This window comes from Lissotriton vulgaris, chromosome 8 (assembly GCF_964263255.1).
Source record: "Lissotriton vulgaris chromosome 8, aLisVul1.2, whole genome shotgun sequence".
Taxonomy (NCBI): Eukaryota; Metazoa; Chordata; class Amphibia; order Caudata; family Salamandridae; genus Lissotriton; species Lissotriton vulgaris.
This window is the reverse complement of record NC_141696.1, coordinates 1,216,972,710-1,216,986,250: the sequence shown is the minus strand read 5'-3', so window position 1 is coordinate 1,216,986,250 and position 13,541 is coordinate 1,216,972,710. Positions and strand designations below refer to the sequence as shown.

Genomic DNA, 13,541 nt, shown 5'->3' with positions numbered 1-13,541 from the left:
TGGCTGCTTAGACCTGCTTCTGGATTTCCTTTGCCCTGAAATCTAACGCTAACCTTCAAGCTATTGAACTATCCTTTGGTTTTGAAATGACTCTCTACAAAACCTTAAAAACAGGGATGTTTTGGTTGTTTTCAGTTAACAACTCTCTACTGAGGGCTGAAATATACTACAGTATTCCACTACTTCCCATTAAAAAGCATCTAAGAAGGTTAGCGGCTTCCGAAAGCCAACCTTCTCATTATATCAGGAAACATTTCAAACCAGCAAATTAGGACTTGTTAGCTTGGAAAAAATGGCAGTGAAATGTGCGGGGTCCAGCAAATCCAATTAGTTAACATCTTTAGGAAGAAACCTGTAAAAAGACGTGCATGGTATTCTCCCGGAAAGATGGTCTCCACCGCGCTGTCATCTGGAGGCGGCGATAATCTATTCTATATGGGCGGCTACAAGGATGTGAACGATTTCGAAACACATGATAGGTTATAATAATTAGCTGGGTTAGCTGCTTGGCTCAGTAATGATCTTTTAAGATGAAAGACAGTTAATTATCAATTCATGCTTCATTGCATCCAATTAACAATAGACAATTTACTTGCATTCAAGAAGGAGAAAGGGAGCTGTTGTCTGTTTTTATCTAGCTAGAGTTCATATGCTGAAAATGGTTCCAAAATGAGGCTTCCATTGCTCAAGTCCTCTGTTTTGTTCGGCTTTTTAAAGAACGGAATTGTGAATATCACAGGGAAGCCGTCACTTTCTGTGTCGCCAACGAGATTGCACAGACTGAAGAATATATTTTCTACAAAAAAGTCTCTGACTTAAGAAGATTTCCACATTTGTATGTACACAAAGTGAAAAATATAAAATATGACGACCACACCTTTAAAATAATTGAATGAGTCATCTCAGGGTTCAATGAAGTGTGGGCTTTATTAACATCCACATTGTGCCTACACCTCTCCCTCCTCTATTTACAAAATCTCCCCCATTGTCCAGCAGACTTTTTTAAAAATGGGCCACCTGCTCTTATTTTCCTGGAAGATTTGTAACAAGAGGGCTATCCTAAGCAAAAGTGTGTTTTCCCTTTCTAGTGAGATCATTTGCATCATTTCTTGCCCATGAAGATGAGTTGAGGTTCACTGTGGGAGGCACCACTTACTTTCAAATAAAGATTTAGCAGGGCATCTACTGGCTGCAGAATGATGAAGGGTTGCGGGCAGATATTATGCGATTCAGTGGGTCGTAGGAGGCTTCTGGTGGTTTGAAACGGAATGGTGCTGTGGCTGGAGGTCTCCCTGTTTTGCTACAGTATTTCCTGGTGTTCAGAAGCTCTTTGGGGTAAAACCAAGATTCCAGATCTTGGAATAGTGGATTGATTGTAGAGTGATTTGTTTATGCTGACCAATGGCAGTTGTAGTCGGGACTTCCTTGTGAGACTTTGCCCTTCTTTTGTTCATAATATTGATCTCAATAACTATTCTTACCTAATACTTCTTCCAGACCACCAAATCCCTGGACACCACACTCTTCTCAAGGGCCAATATTCTTCTATGATTTGCTGGAAAGCATTTTTCAAAGGGCAAATATCATTGGGTGCTGCATTTCCATTATGCATTTTTTATGGGATTTGTCCAAGGTGGTGAGACATTTCTATGTCTTACAACTGCTAGCCCATGCAGGGAAATGAAAAATTGCCTTATTGATCTAGAGACACAATTACTGTGTAGCATGATGGGATCAAGGCATGTTGGGCATTTTTAAAGAGCCCATAGTCATGGAATGAACCTTTGAAAGGCTCTTGGTCAAATTGTCCATAATCCTATGTGATCAAAAAGTTCTTTGTGGGTTTTTAGGGAAGGAAAAAACTACAGCTTTCTATGTGCAGTGGTTCTCCCTAAAAAATATCAGCTTTGAATGAACTCTTATAGACGTAAGAGAACCATTCGCTTTCCATCTAGTTAAAAGTTCATCACCCATTTGTGATTCCTTGAACGGTGGCTGTGGCAATAAATGGTTTCTAAAACACTCTGGAGCCTCTATTTTTTCCAGAAAATGTCAGTGAAACACCCTATTTACTTCTCGAAGTATATTTCTCCTTCATCAACATGGACAAATATCTACTAATGGTTCTGTTCGTATAAGCTTGAATCGATTTTAGGGTGATAAAGTCAACTCTATTGATTTGAATAAAACTGCTACAAAAAAATACTTAAGCTTGTGGTATGCTCTAAAAATAGTTTGCTGTTAGCAATATCTGTCTCTATTTTAACAAAAAGGCCTGGGCCAAGCAAATATCTTAAATGCCATTTTAAATTTTCTATGAAGTCTATTGTGTTTTAATCGTTTGGTAATTATAATAATGTCCACTTGGTAGAGCAAAATTTGTCTTTACACCAAATACTTGTTATTTTTTTGTTAAAGGGCATCATTTAGTTAAATCAGCATTCCCTTTTATTGAAGCCTGCTTCTGTTTAAAGGAAGGGGGCAATTCCTCTACCCCAGTTCTATTCCTAACCCACGTCCTGGTTGGAAGTGCTGCTTTAAAAGGTACGGAAACCAACACACCTACCTTACCAGCGGAGACTTGAAGTAGCACAGCCCCTTTCACCAGGGTTGGATTGGGATCAAAAATCGTCTTCGGCACAACAAACGAAAAGTGTCCCACATTTGTGTATTGCATTTCCGCAAAACACTGCTTCAGCGAAGTTTATGAAAAGAAAGCGGGTGGGGACATATTTTAGTACCTTCATTTAGATTTTAAAAAATGCACAGATTAGTTCACACTGCTGAGCCACACATGAATGCAATTGAAACCACTTCTGCTCAGGCTCCCTGGCCCCGCTCAATCAGCATACATTAATGGGCCTGCCCAGCAAGAGAAAGGGAGTGATACCTCCACCCATCTGCCTCTAGAAAGTCAACTCAGGCACCCACTGGCGGCATCCTAACAGCACAGACAGCCCCCAGGCTGCCCAAAAAAGCAGCCCACAGGTAGAACTCGGCTACCGGCCCTTCGGACATTTTCCGAGTGCCCGCGTTACCAATCCGACCCTGCCTTCCGCCACCAGAACAGGAATTTGAGTCCTGTTCCTACCACAGATGTATCTATAAAACAGCAGCCCCAATCGTTACCTCAGTGACATTTTTAAAATGGCCGATAGTCTTTCCAAATACCATATATGTTTTGATTCACAGTGTTACGACCAACAGAGTACAAAATAATACGCTAAAGTGCCAGTTTCAGATGGCTAGAAACTGTATCTTCAGTCTATATTTATTTGTTTGTTTTTTCGTAATGGTATATTTTATTTCCCAGCCCAACTATAATACATAGATGGTATAAAAACAAAAAAAAACATGAGCTATGCTTGCAGACAATTTAACACTTATATATACGAATAACATATCAAGCTGTTTGCTGGTAGGTGAAGCAGTGTTTTAGTACTGACTCTGCAGCTGAACACCTTAAACATCAGTTCCTTCTCTCGGTTTCCATAACACTTATTGATCAGTCTGAAGATATTTTTAAAAGGCATCTCTTTTAATGTTTTTAAAGTGCTTGCTTTGTTTAATACTTATAGAAAAGCTAAAGGCAGAACCAGCTGTTAGTATTCAGAAAGTCACAGGAACAGCCTCATTTAAATTAGCCTTCCACGGTGAATGTAAGCTTTTTAAATGGGAGGGGTTCTAGAAACAACACTAACATATCAAATAAACACTCGCAATGAACTCTGACCAGATAAGGACAACAATTATAACATTACAAAGGAGCCGGGTGGCCAGCAGGCTCCTATGAAAATTCGAAATTTTCGCAAATACAAAACCTCATTTGGAAGTGCCAGAAATTAATTTACACGCTTTAATTGGAAGCCGTCTCCTGCATGATGGAGGCGAGAGTGGCGCGGGCAGTCGGCGGTGGGAGCGTGATTGAATTTCTCATGGGCTGTTGTGTTGGTCTTGGTCTGTTATCCTCGGGAGCCTCTCCGCCACATATTGCTTTCACCCTCTGCCTGGTGTTCTTAATAAGGATCAATGCTATACCGGCGCGATCCCCAGAGCCTGACATTTCATTGATCTCAGGACTTCATCTGACATTTCTCATTACACAGCTTCCAACAGGATAGTCACAAGAGGTGCAAGTTCACTAGCGCTGTTTTGTTCGTAGCTCTGCTTGAAACTTCGTTTAACATGCTGAAGGGGGTGCTTAATTTGTGCCGGTGCTTGCTGGTGAGCACCAGGACTCATTATTGGGAACCTGGCCTTATTCTTCTTAAGAGGCCATGACATCACAGGGGGTAAGGCTTTGTCACTTCTACATCCTTTAACAGCCTCCTTTTTAGTGCTGACTAGTTCGTGAAAGGGCAGAGAGCAGAATCTAGAGAAAACAAGCAGGCCTGTTCGAGCCATCTTACTGCCCGCTCACGGCTTCATGAACCCTGAGACAAGAGGTGGCACAGAGTGTGCTATTAGCACCAGTGGTCAGTTCAGATGGAGCAGCTGCTGTTCCTTGCCTACCTATCACTGATGGCCGTGATTGTGTGGAGTTACCACACACTAGGATCATGATGGAGGGGTGGTTTGTGCTTTTAGGTTCATATTGCTGCTTATTATTTTAAATATTTTGGCTGTTGGCTTTGCTTGCCACTGCCCACTTACAAAGGCTGCATTTGTTTGGTTGCTAGAAAGGCAGAAACATATGTATGAAGCAGATTAAATATCTCTATACGACAGAAATTAAATAATATTATTTTCTGTTGCCATATTTACATCATGTGGGTTGTTGCGCTTAGCTCCAGTGCTAACGACTTAATTGCACAATGCAGCAGTAATTTCCGGGGTGCTGAAATGTACTCTCTTCATACCATCACCACATTGTAAAAGTGGATGACTCATTTGCACAAGAATGATTAAAAACAGGTCCCCTCCCACATCCAGCTTAACTGTCACAACTCACAGTCGGTCGAGGATTCGAACATAGTAAAAAAACATCCATTTGTGCATGCTGAGGTTGTCCTTATTGGCCTTGGTCAAAGAATGTTTTCTGACCTCTACCAGGGCACTTTGTGTCACTTTCCTGTGTCAAGGTTTCCATGTGGAACAAGAATTGGATGTTTATAGCTTTTTCCCCAGCTTGGTCAGGAACAGCATGTTAGATGTTTGCCTAAAGCTACACGTGGCATTGGGTGCATATATTCATTCTCTGTCAATAAGCCCACACTATACATAAAACAGTGTTGTATGTGGCCTTCCGTAGATTAGAGTTAAAAGAGAAAGGTATAGGAATGCAGGTTTTCGCATTCGGTTGTACATTAATATTAGGTTCCCACTATCTCGATCATTGGAAGATTCATCTGCTGATGTCAAATAATCCAGTTTATGTTAAAAGATATAAGATATGTCTACACTTATCAAGCTAAGTGGAAATTCATGGAGGTTTGTGCACTATGCCAACCTCTGTTTGATTTTTGTTTTTAATAACCAAATTTTATTGATTTTAATAGAGAAAACAATGCAATAGGACAGTCGGAAAAAAAACATGTCACACACAGCGCTATGGTACACTGTGTAAATTAATCATACATCTGAACCTAGGCCATGATATTTCCCCCACTTGCTCCATATCCTCCCATGTTTCTGCGGGCAACCCAGGCTAATTAAATGGACCGCTCTTGTTGTGCACAGTAGTCCACCCCTGCCCTCCACATGGCCAGTGAAGGGGGTGCTTGAAGGTCCAGTTCAGGGCAGTGTCTCTCTTGGCAATCAGTGGGGCGAACCCAAGGAACGTCCGCTTCAGCCCAGTCCTCCAGAAGGCCCAGCAGAGCAATTCTGATGAGAGCTCCAGCGTTCGGCCTAAGACCGACAACAGTTCATGTTCTGTTTGTTGCCAGTAATGGGCCAAAACAGGGCTTGACGTAGCCATGTGGAAATGGTCTGCATTCATTGAGGAATATCGAATGCAGTCGGCGTGGGGGATCCAGCCCACCCACTGAAGCCGCAGGGGTGTCATATAGGTGAGGTGGATGTAATTAAGATGGGCCAGTATGAGGGGGTTGAAGTAGCAAGTTTCCAGAGGGTCCATCCTGGCCTCCCACCACTCAACTTCATCAAGCCCCCCCAACCATACCTCACATTGTTACTTTAAGTGCTGGAGACCTTGTGCATGGCATTAGCAGCCAGGGAGCTGTATGCTTGTGAGATTGGGCCTTTGGTGATCTTCTCTGTCAGTAGTTTGGTCTCAAGGGGGCTGAATTTAGGAATGGAGGTCTCTGGCAGAATGTTGGCCAAGGGAGTGTGGCGTAGCTATAGATACTTGTGCACTTGAGTGTGGGAAAGTTGATATTGCTCCTGCAGCACTTGAGATGAATGAATGTGGGTCCCTGGCCAGATGTCTCTCAATAGGGTGATTCCTATTCTGTCTCATTCCGCGAACCCTTCCAGCCCCAGTCAGTGATGCAGCTACGTCTCTTTCCAAAAGGGGGTCATACAGAACTGCCACTGTGGTATAAACAGTTCTGATCTAGTTAAAGCCCTACCTCCCCCTGGACAACAGTGGTGCCTTGAGGAGGGCTCAGAAGAATCTCAGTAGGGAGCTCAACGTGGGGGAGAGCAGCGGATGAGGCACATAGACTGACAGGAAATTATATTGTTTATCCTAAAAGAGGACCAGGATTCCGACATATCTCCCATAGGGTACATGCTATAATTAGACCTAGAACTGCTTACGTCAAATTTTTGACTTAACTAGGTATAGATCTTTACTTAAAGTATATCTACCATAGGGGTCTTTGCGTGTTTTGGTCACCACCAGGGGGAACCCTCAACGTAGTAAGACATCGACAACTCGGGACCCTTACGTGAACCCCGAGTGGTAGACCCTGTTATAACCACACAGTTGTAGGAATGGGCAGTGCTCCTCAACAAAGTGCGTCTCTTGTAGCATTAGAACCGCCGGCTGGAACCGTTAAGCATACCAAAGAACAGCTGTGCACTTAATGCGGTCCAGCAAGCCATTCATGGTCCAGGACATTACATGGACCTCCATCATGTGAGTAACGAGTTTGTAAAGTGGAGAATGACGTTGGGTGGGTGCTCTATGGACATGCCAATGTGTTGGTGCCACTGGCAGCAAGGGTCTGTGGGATCACAAGGACTAGATGTGTTGCTGAGGTGCCTGCGACTGAAGAAATGTACAAATAAACTAATGAGGACTAACCTAAGATCCCTTGCCACAACTGCCCTCTCCCCATGCTTCTACCCTTGAAGCATCTGGTACCCTAACCTAATGCATAACAGAATACAGTACTTAACAATACCATGTCATAAGGACCTCTTCTTCTACCGAATTGCGTGCCGGTCCCTCTTGTTAGTAGTACATTCTAAAGTAGTGCCCTCCTCAAAGAGGAACAGTTCGCCATGTAGCAAAAGTGCAGGTGTACGTGGATCCTCATGATGGATCTTGTGGTTTCCCAGCCGGAGATTGGAAGAGCTTAAGGGTGCCTGGCTCTAATGTCATGACCAGCAGCTGTATCTTCTGTGCCAGAGCCAGCTGGAGTGCGAAATGCCCCAACGTTTGCGTGATTGGTTTCTCCGCTGAGGCTACCGTGTCAGCCAAAAGGCGCTACCCAGGGGTTTTGCTTCAAGTTCTTTGGGCTGACGGGTCTCCCTTCTCTCAGCCACCCACACCCCAGGCCTGCTCGGGCTTCTGGAAGAAGTACATTTTAGAGTTAACGATCACTTTCAGCTTAGCGGGGAAGATGAGCATATACTGAAGATTGAAAGCTCAGAGTTTCTGCTTGACTTCGTGAAAAGAGTGGCTACTTTGTTGGACTTCCCCGCGTATAATTAGGAAAGATCATGATACGTGAGCCCAGAAAGCAGAGATCGGGTCATCCCCTGGCCTCCCGAAGAATGGCATCCCTGCCCCGGTGGTCAAGAATCCAGACGATCAGCAGTCACAGGTTCGGGCTCCAGTGCTTCGGGTTCTGGGAGTGGGTCCATCCCTGTCTCCGAACAAAAAAGGGCATGTGTGCCAGCAGGGGCGGCCTTAGGCATGTGCAAGCTGTGCACCTGCACAGGGCCACCAAACCCCAGGGGCCACCACGCCAATATATATCCTTAATATAATAATCCTATGAGGATGGAGACATATTTGCGTGGCGGCCCTTGGCAGGGATTTGGCAGCCTCCAGCTCTGTTCTACTTCCAAACACCCTGACCCCGCCCCTCTTCACTGGTCTCTGCGCTCCGCCCCGCCTGGACCCCCTCTTCCGGGGCCCCCTACCCACGCTCCCTGCCCAGGGCCGCCATGAGCCTAGAGCCGCCCCTGGTGCCAGCTTGCTCCAAGGTCCCTGCACCCGGGGTCCGCAAGAAGTCTAGCAGGGGAGCCTCCAAGTAGCGGACTCAGGAGGAGGAGGGGCCAGCAGAAAGAAGGCACCCATCTCAGGCCCATGGTTGGATGGCGCGGCCGCTCGGCGCCCCCAGTGAGGCACACAAACAGGGAATCGTTTGGCCAAACAGCGACTCCGGGGCCCAGCAGCTCCTTCCCACACGCCCCTACCATCTGTTTGGCACTACACTTACTAGACCCCCATGTTAAGCCGGGCGGTCTCGGTAGTCAAGAAGTTCTCCAGTCACCTGCGTTGCTCGGGCGCACAGTATCAGAATGCCTAGTGGTCTGGAGACAGTAATGGGGGAGGGGGAGAAGGGGGTGGAGGGGGTACGCTCCAGGCATAGTGGCGGCAGATGACAGCAGACAGGAGAGGAGGTCCGCAGTACAGTTAGTCTGCGACTGCCATCTTGGCTGCCGCTGCCACGCCTCTCTCATGCCTGTCTTGTTACGAGTCATGTACCATATCCGGAATTGTAAATACTGGAGGGTGTGGTAAATACTGGTTGCATTATTACTGTTCCATTATGGGTTTTTGACCATGGAATGAGGAATAACTGTAGACATTTTTCCACACCTATTTCGGCCAGTGTCACCCCTCAAAGCAAGGACATTTTCCCTGCTATATTCTGCTTCTTCACCCAAACAAATTGTGCTGATTAGGCCAGATTATGAATGTCAGAGAAACTTGTAAATTACTCGGCCTTAAAAGAAAGTAATCGGACAGTGTGCAGACTCTAGAGATCCGTAAGGTGGGTGTTTTGAAAGTTGTGAATTTTTACTAATTTGCAGCCATTGCATTTGTGCACGATTAAAATAACAGTCCACTCAAACAATTTTTTTTCAAGTAAATTTAACCCGTAGTTTACATAATTTCAAGGCCTATGCAGGTAAGAAAAAAATATGTGAAGCAATCTCGCACAGTAAGCGCGCGCACACTGGATGATTCAAATATTTCGGTGAGTTGATTTTTTTTCGTTCTTCCGTCTGCTACTGTAACCCTTTGCACGTCAGTCGGTTTTTAGCCCATTATTAATAAATGAATGCAATCCCAGTCCGATCTTTGTTTCCATTCTTTGTCCTTTCACCTGCAGCTGCCCGCGCGCCGAGGCCTTTAACCCGCTGCTGCATCTATCACTCTTGTTGGGGCTGTGACAGAAGAGATGACGGATTGCCGAGGTGCCTGACATCTGTCCCTTGCACTGCAGTATATTGAGGGCTGCTGTCCCTCCCCATGCCTCTGCCCCCATTCATGACGTTGCTGCTATCCCTGTGGAATATCTGAGGGCCAGAAACTGCATATTTGTTTCAGGGGTCCAGGGATCAAACATGTCTTTTAATTTACTATTTATCTACCTTTCCATTCAGTGGGTACAACTAGATAAAAGCTCAAACTCATTATAGACCTAAAAACAATTTAAGTGCAGCTTTTGTCAAGAAAACAATTAAATTAACCGAATGATCAAGGCATTTAAACGAATACAGTCACTCACATAATTTCAACATATAATCTAATCCTTATTTTGAAATATTACTTTCCAGTTAAGCAATTCTAACGTATTTTGAGTCATTTATTTTGTCAAGGCAATTCAGACTTTCGCAAATGCACACCTTATACGTATATAAACCAATAAATGTTCGCTTATTTCGGTTATGTTTAAAAAAACATAAACCATTTTGTCGGTTAGTGAGTCATCTCGCTACAGAAGTGTATGTATGGTTCATGCAATCATTATAATAGAGACCGTTCTTTACCATCTAGTTTATAAAACTAAGCACCCTAATCAGAGTTCTCATCCATAGATTTAAAAACTTAATTTATTTTAAAATCATACTGAAGTCCAAGAAACATGCGTTAAGTACCAACATTTGCGACCCTCCTATATGTGTTTTCAGTTGCCGTGGAAACAGCCTGCTTTCACGTGCAGTAGATGTAGGATTCTCTTTAAATAATTTGTGTGCCCTTCGAAGCCCTCCGTGTTGCAAAAGGAGGCATGGTTGCAATAGTGAGTGGCTGGGTGCACGCATATGCACAGGGGAGTGGCCCCATGCAGTTTATTGTGGGAACACCTTTGCAGGTACATATTACTAATATGGGCGCTGGGGCAAAGAGGTTCTTTGGATCCGTCCTAAATGTGTGCAACGCAGTGTGCCCTTCAAAGGGTAGACTGCCAACTCACATGGGGGCACCCTTCAAACGGTGAGGAGCCGAAATCACACAGTGCCTGGAAAACCAAGCTGAAAACCAACGTAAAGAGTGAATTTCTGGCACGTTTAGGAGGCAGTCAGCGGCCGATGTCCATTAGGAGGTGTGGAAACACCCCAGACATCGGCGGCATCCTCAACAACCCCTTGTTTTTTTCAGAGGGGGTCGGAGGGATGGTGAGGGGCAGAGTGCATCTGAGGAAGCTCTTAGCACAAAGGCCTGCCCTCTCCAAGGCCCTGCCCCTTCCTTACACGGTGAAACTAGTTTGTAAGTTGGCAGGTATGTAATGGCACTTGTTGGAAGGGGTCACAGGGTTCTCAGACCGCCACACCCTCTCACACAATGGTGTAGCCATATATTTCACCAGCCTGCACTGCACTACCCACGCCCACTTCAAATTCCGGCTGTCCAGTGTCTGTGAGGGATGGAATTTGAAACCAGTGCTCCGCCTCTCACACTGCAGACACAAGTTCATCCTTTTCTGCTTAGTGGCCCCGCAGAGCTGACTGGTGACGCCTATTAATGTACCAGTTCCCTAGGTCTTGTGAAATCCCTGGGGACTATTCCCCTCTCTGTGGTACGGGCACCTTGTGGTCAGCAGTATTCCCACCTTCGTGCCTATGGTGGAACGGTCAACTGGAAGGTGATATTAATAAGCTTGGCTTTGAGGGCTCCTTCTAGATTTTGTTAATAATAGAGAGACCTTGATGGATTTGTGTCCTTGAAAGGAGTTGAGTGGCTGGGGAGTGTAGGATGGGATGTGGCCTCTTAGGAACATTCATGCACATCATATGGGAATGCGACCTCATACGTTCCTTTTGGCAGAAAGTACACAACACGTTCAATGCAGTACTGACCGTCCACCTTCACCCAGCCAGAAGCCCGTATGTGCCTTCTAAATATATGGGAGCCTACAGACGTGAATGCTCACCTGACGCAATGGGTCACGCTGGCCTACGGACTTGAGCGCTCACCTGATGCAATGGGTCACGCTGGGGTTAATGCTTGCAAAACGAATATCGCACAGCTGTGGTGTGCGGCTCATCCACCCACAATAGAGACCTGGAAAAAAGACCTTGATTGGTGCATGCACAGAGAAAAGACAGTTTATGTGGCTAGGGGCTCTCCCCAAAAATCGTCCTGCATATGGAGCCTGTGGAATTCATACCGAGTAGAGATATGCAAACCGCCACGTAGTATCGAAAATGATGATCCCCGTACCCCGTAACCTATTCCCATGATGTAATGTTGTCATTAGCTCGCACTTATTGTCTCCATCATGTATATTTTTACCAATTCCTCTGTACTGTATATTTGATGCCAATGTATGTTAAATTTAAAGATTTATTTAAAAAAAAAAAAGAAAAGAGCTGGGTTTCCTGAACCCTAGGTTAATGTTTTGTGTGACAATGCAGATGTAAAGAGAGAGAGAAGCCTGAATATGAGAACAGCTAGTCACACAACAATGGATGGCTACCCACCATGCACAATCACTCTATCAAGCAAGATGAAACCATTTTGGGCAAGCCCTGCTGTTTACAAGGCCCCTCCTCCTTTCTTTGCTTTTCTCTCCTCTCCTATTTTGTTTGCTTTTCTCTCCTCTTTTCCCTCTTTTTTCCTATCTCAATAGCCCCTTTGCTGTTTTAAGGCCGCTTTACGATGGCTTTTTTATTATGGGAGAGGTTTAAGGCAATGGGTGTCGAAGACCTGGTAGCTGATATATGTGTAGCAATGTGTGCTGCAGTGTGATATTCATTGTAAAGAGAACTTTACATACTCCTAATGAAACACAATGAGACTAGCATTTGGGATTGTTGTATAGCTAACTGTGAATGTCTTTTGCAGGTGATTATCCAGCCCCTCGAGCTGTCCTTACTGGCCATGACCATGAGGTGGTCTGTGTATCTGTGTGTGCAGAGCTTGGACTTGTAATCAGTGGAGCTAAAGGTGGGCGATTGTTTTGTAAATGCATACACGTGCCGCATAATTTGTATATAAACAATGCGCAATCTCTCTTCTTAACTATACTGACTGTTAAAAGCAGATCTAAAAATCTGGAAAACAATATTAATGCATATTTTAATTAAGTGTGACGTTGTTGGGTCGTGGATGTACCCCATGTGCTAGTCGAATATTCACACCTCAGCCTTCTAAGGCCTGGATCCCAACTTTACCGAAAATCATGATTCGTCTGGAAATTAGTGTTTGGGAGGTGAATTAAAATTACAGGTTTGGCAGAAAAATTCAGTCAGTCTAGTTTTAAGAAAAATAATCTTTATTGGCAGCCATTAAATGGATACAGTGTAAGTCATCTTCGAGGAAGGGTGCAAAAAGGGTAAATAGTAGAACATGAGAGAGTTTTTCTGGGCTTGCCGTTTCTCTCTCTATCGTTCTCATCCCCCTTACTAAACATAAAACCAAACATCGCCCCTCCCCCTAACGCCAACCTAACATAAACAGTGGTTAATTTGTAAAAAAAAATAAGTGCTGGGGCTCTCATCAGGAGGCAGCTTGCACCAGCCCATTTCTCCTGTTAGCGCCACCTAAAACAGAACCAACTACTAACAATGAAAGTGGGGAGAGGATGTGGGGTAATGGGCAGAGCTTCGACTTCCTAGCTGGGAAGCCAGGTTTGAGTCTCGGCGTAGGCTCAACATCCTGTGATTCTGGGCAAATCACTTAATTTCCCTGTGCCCACCATAAATGAATGTGTTCTTAACTGGTGCTCAAAAAAAAGCTCCGGCGTTAATGATTAAGTGCCGGTGCTGATCCCCGGAAACCACAGGCTCAAATTAAGCATTGAACTTACCCCACCTCCTCGTTCCCAAACTGTTCCTTTTCTTTCTTCAACCGTTAGTTCTACTAGGCTTTAATATAGAATTTAGGTTGATTGGTGGTATCTGGACCTGCCTAAGAGAATTTAATGTGGTCTTGAGTGCCATATATGCAGACA

At 44.7% G+C, this 13,541-nt stretch overlaps 1 protein-coding gene across 7 annotated transcripts in view; it reads left to right on the top strand.

Moving 5' to 3' along the window:
- The window catches only part of NBEA (neurobeachin), a 1,820,918-nt gene that overhangs the window by 1,759,801 nt on the left and 47,576 nt on the right, over window positions 1-13,541 (top strand). For all 7 annotated transcript variants that reach the window (XM_086935110.1, XM_086935108.1, XM_086935109.1 and 4 more), the window contains one exon: window positions 12,434-12,535. In XM_086935110.1, coding sequence (XP_086791236.1) covers window positions 12,434-12,535 — 102 coding nt within the window. The remainder of the gene's footprint in view (window positions 1-12,433; window positions 12,536-13,541) is intronic.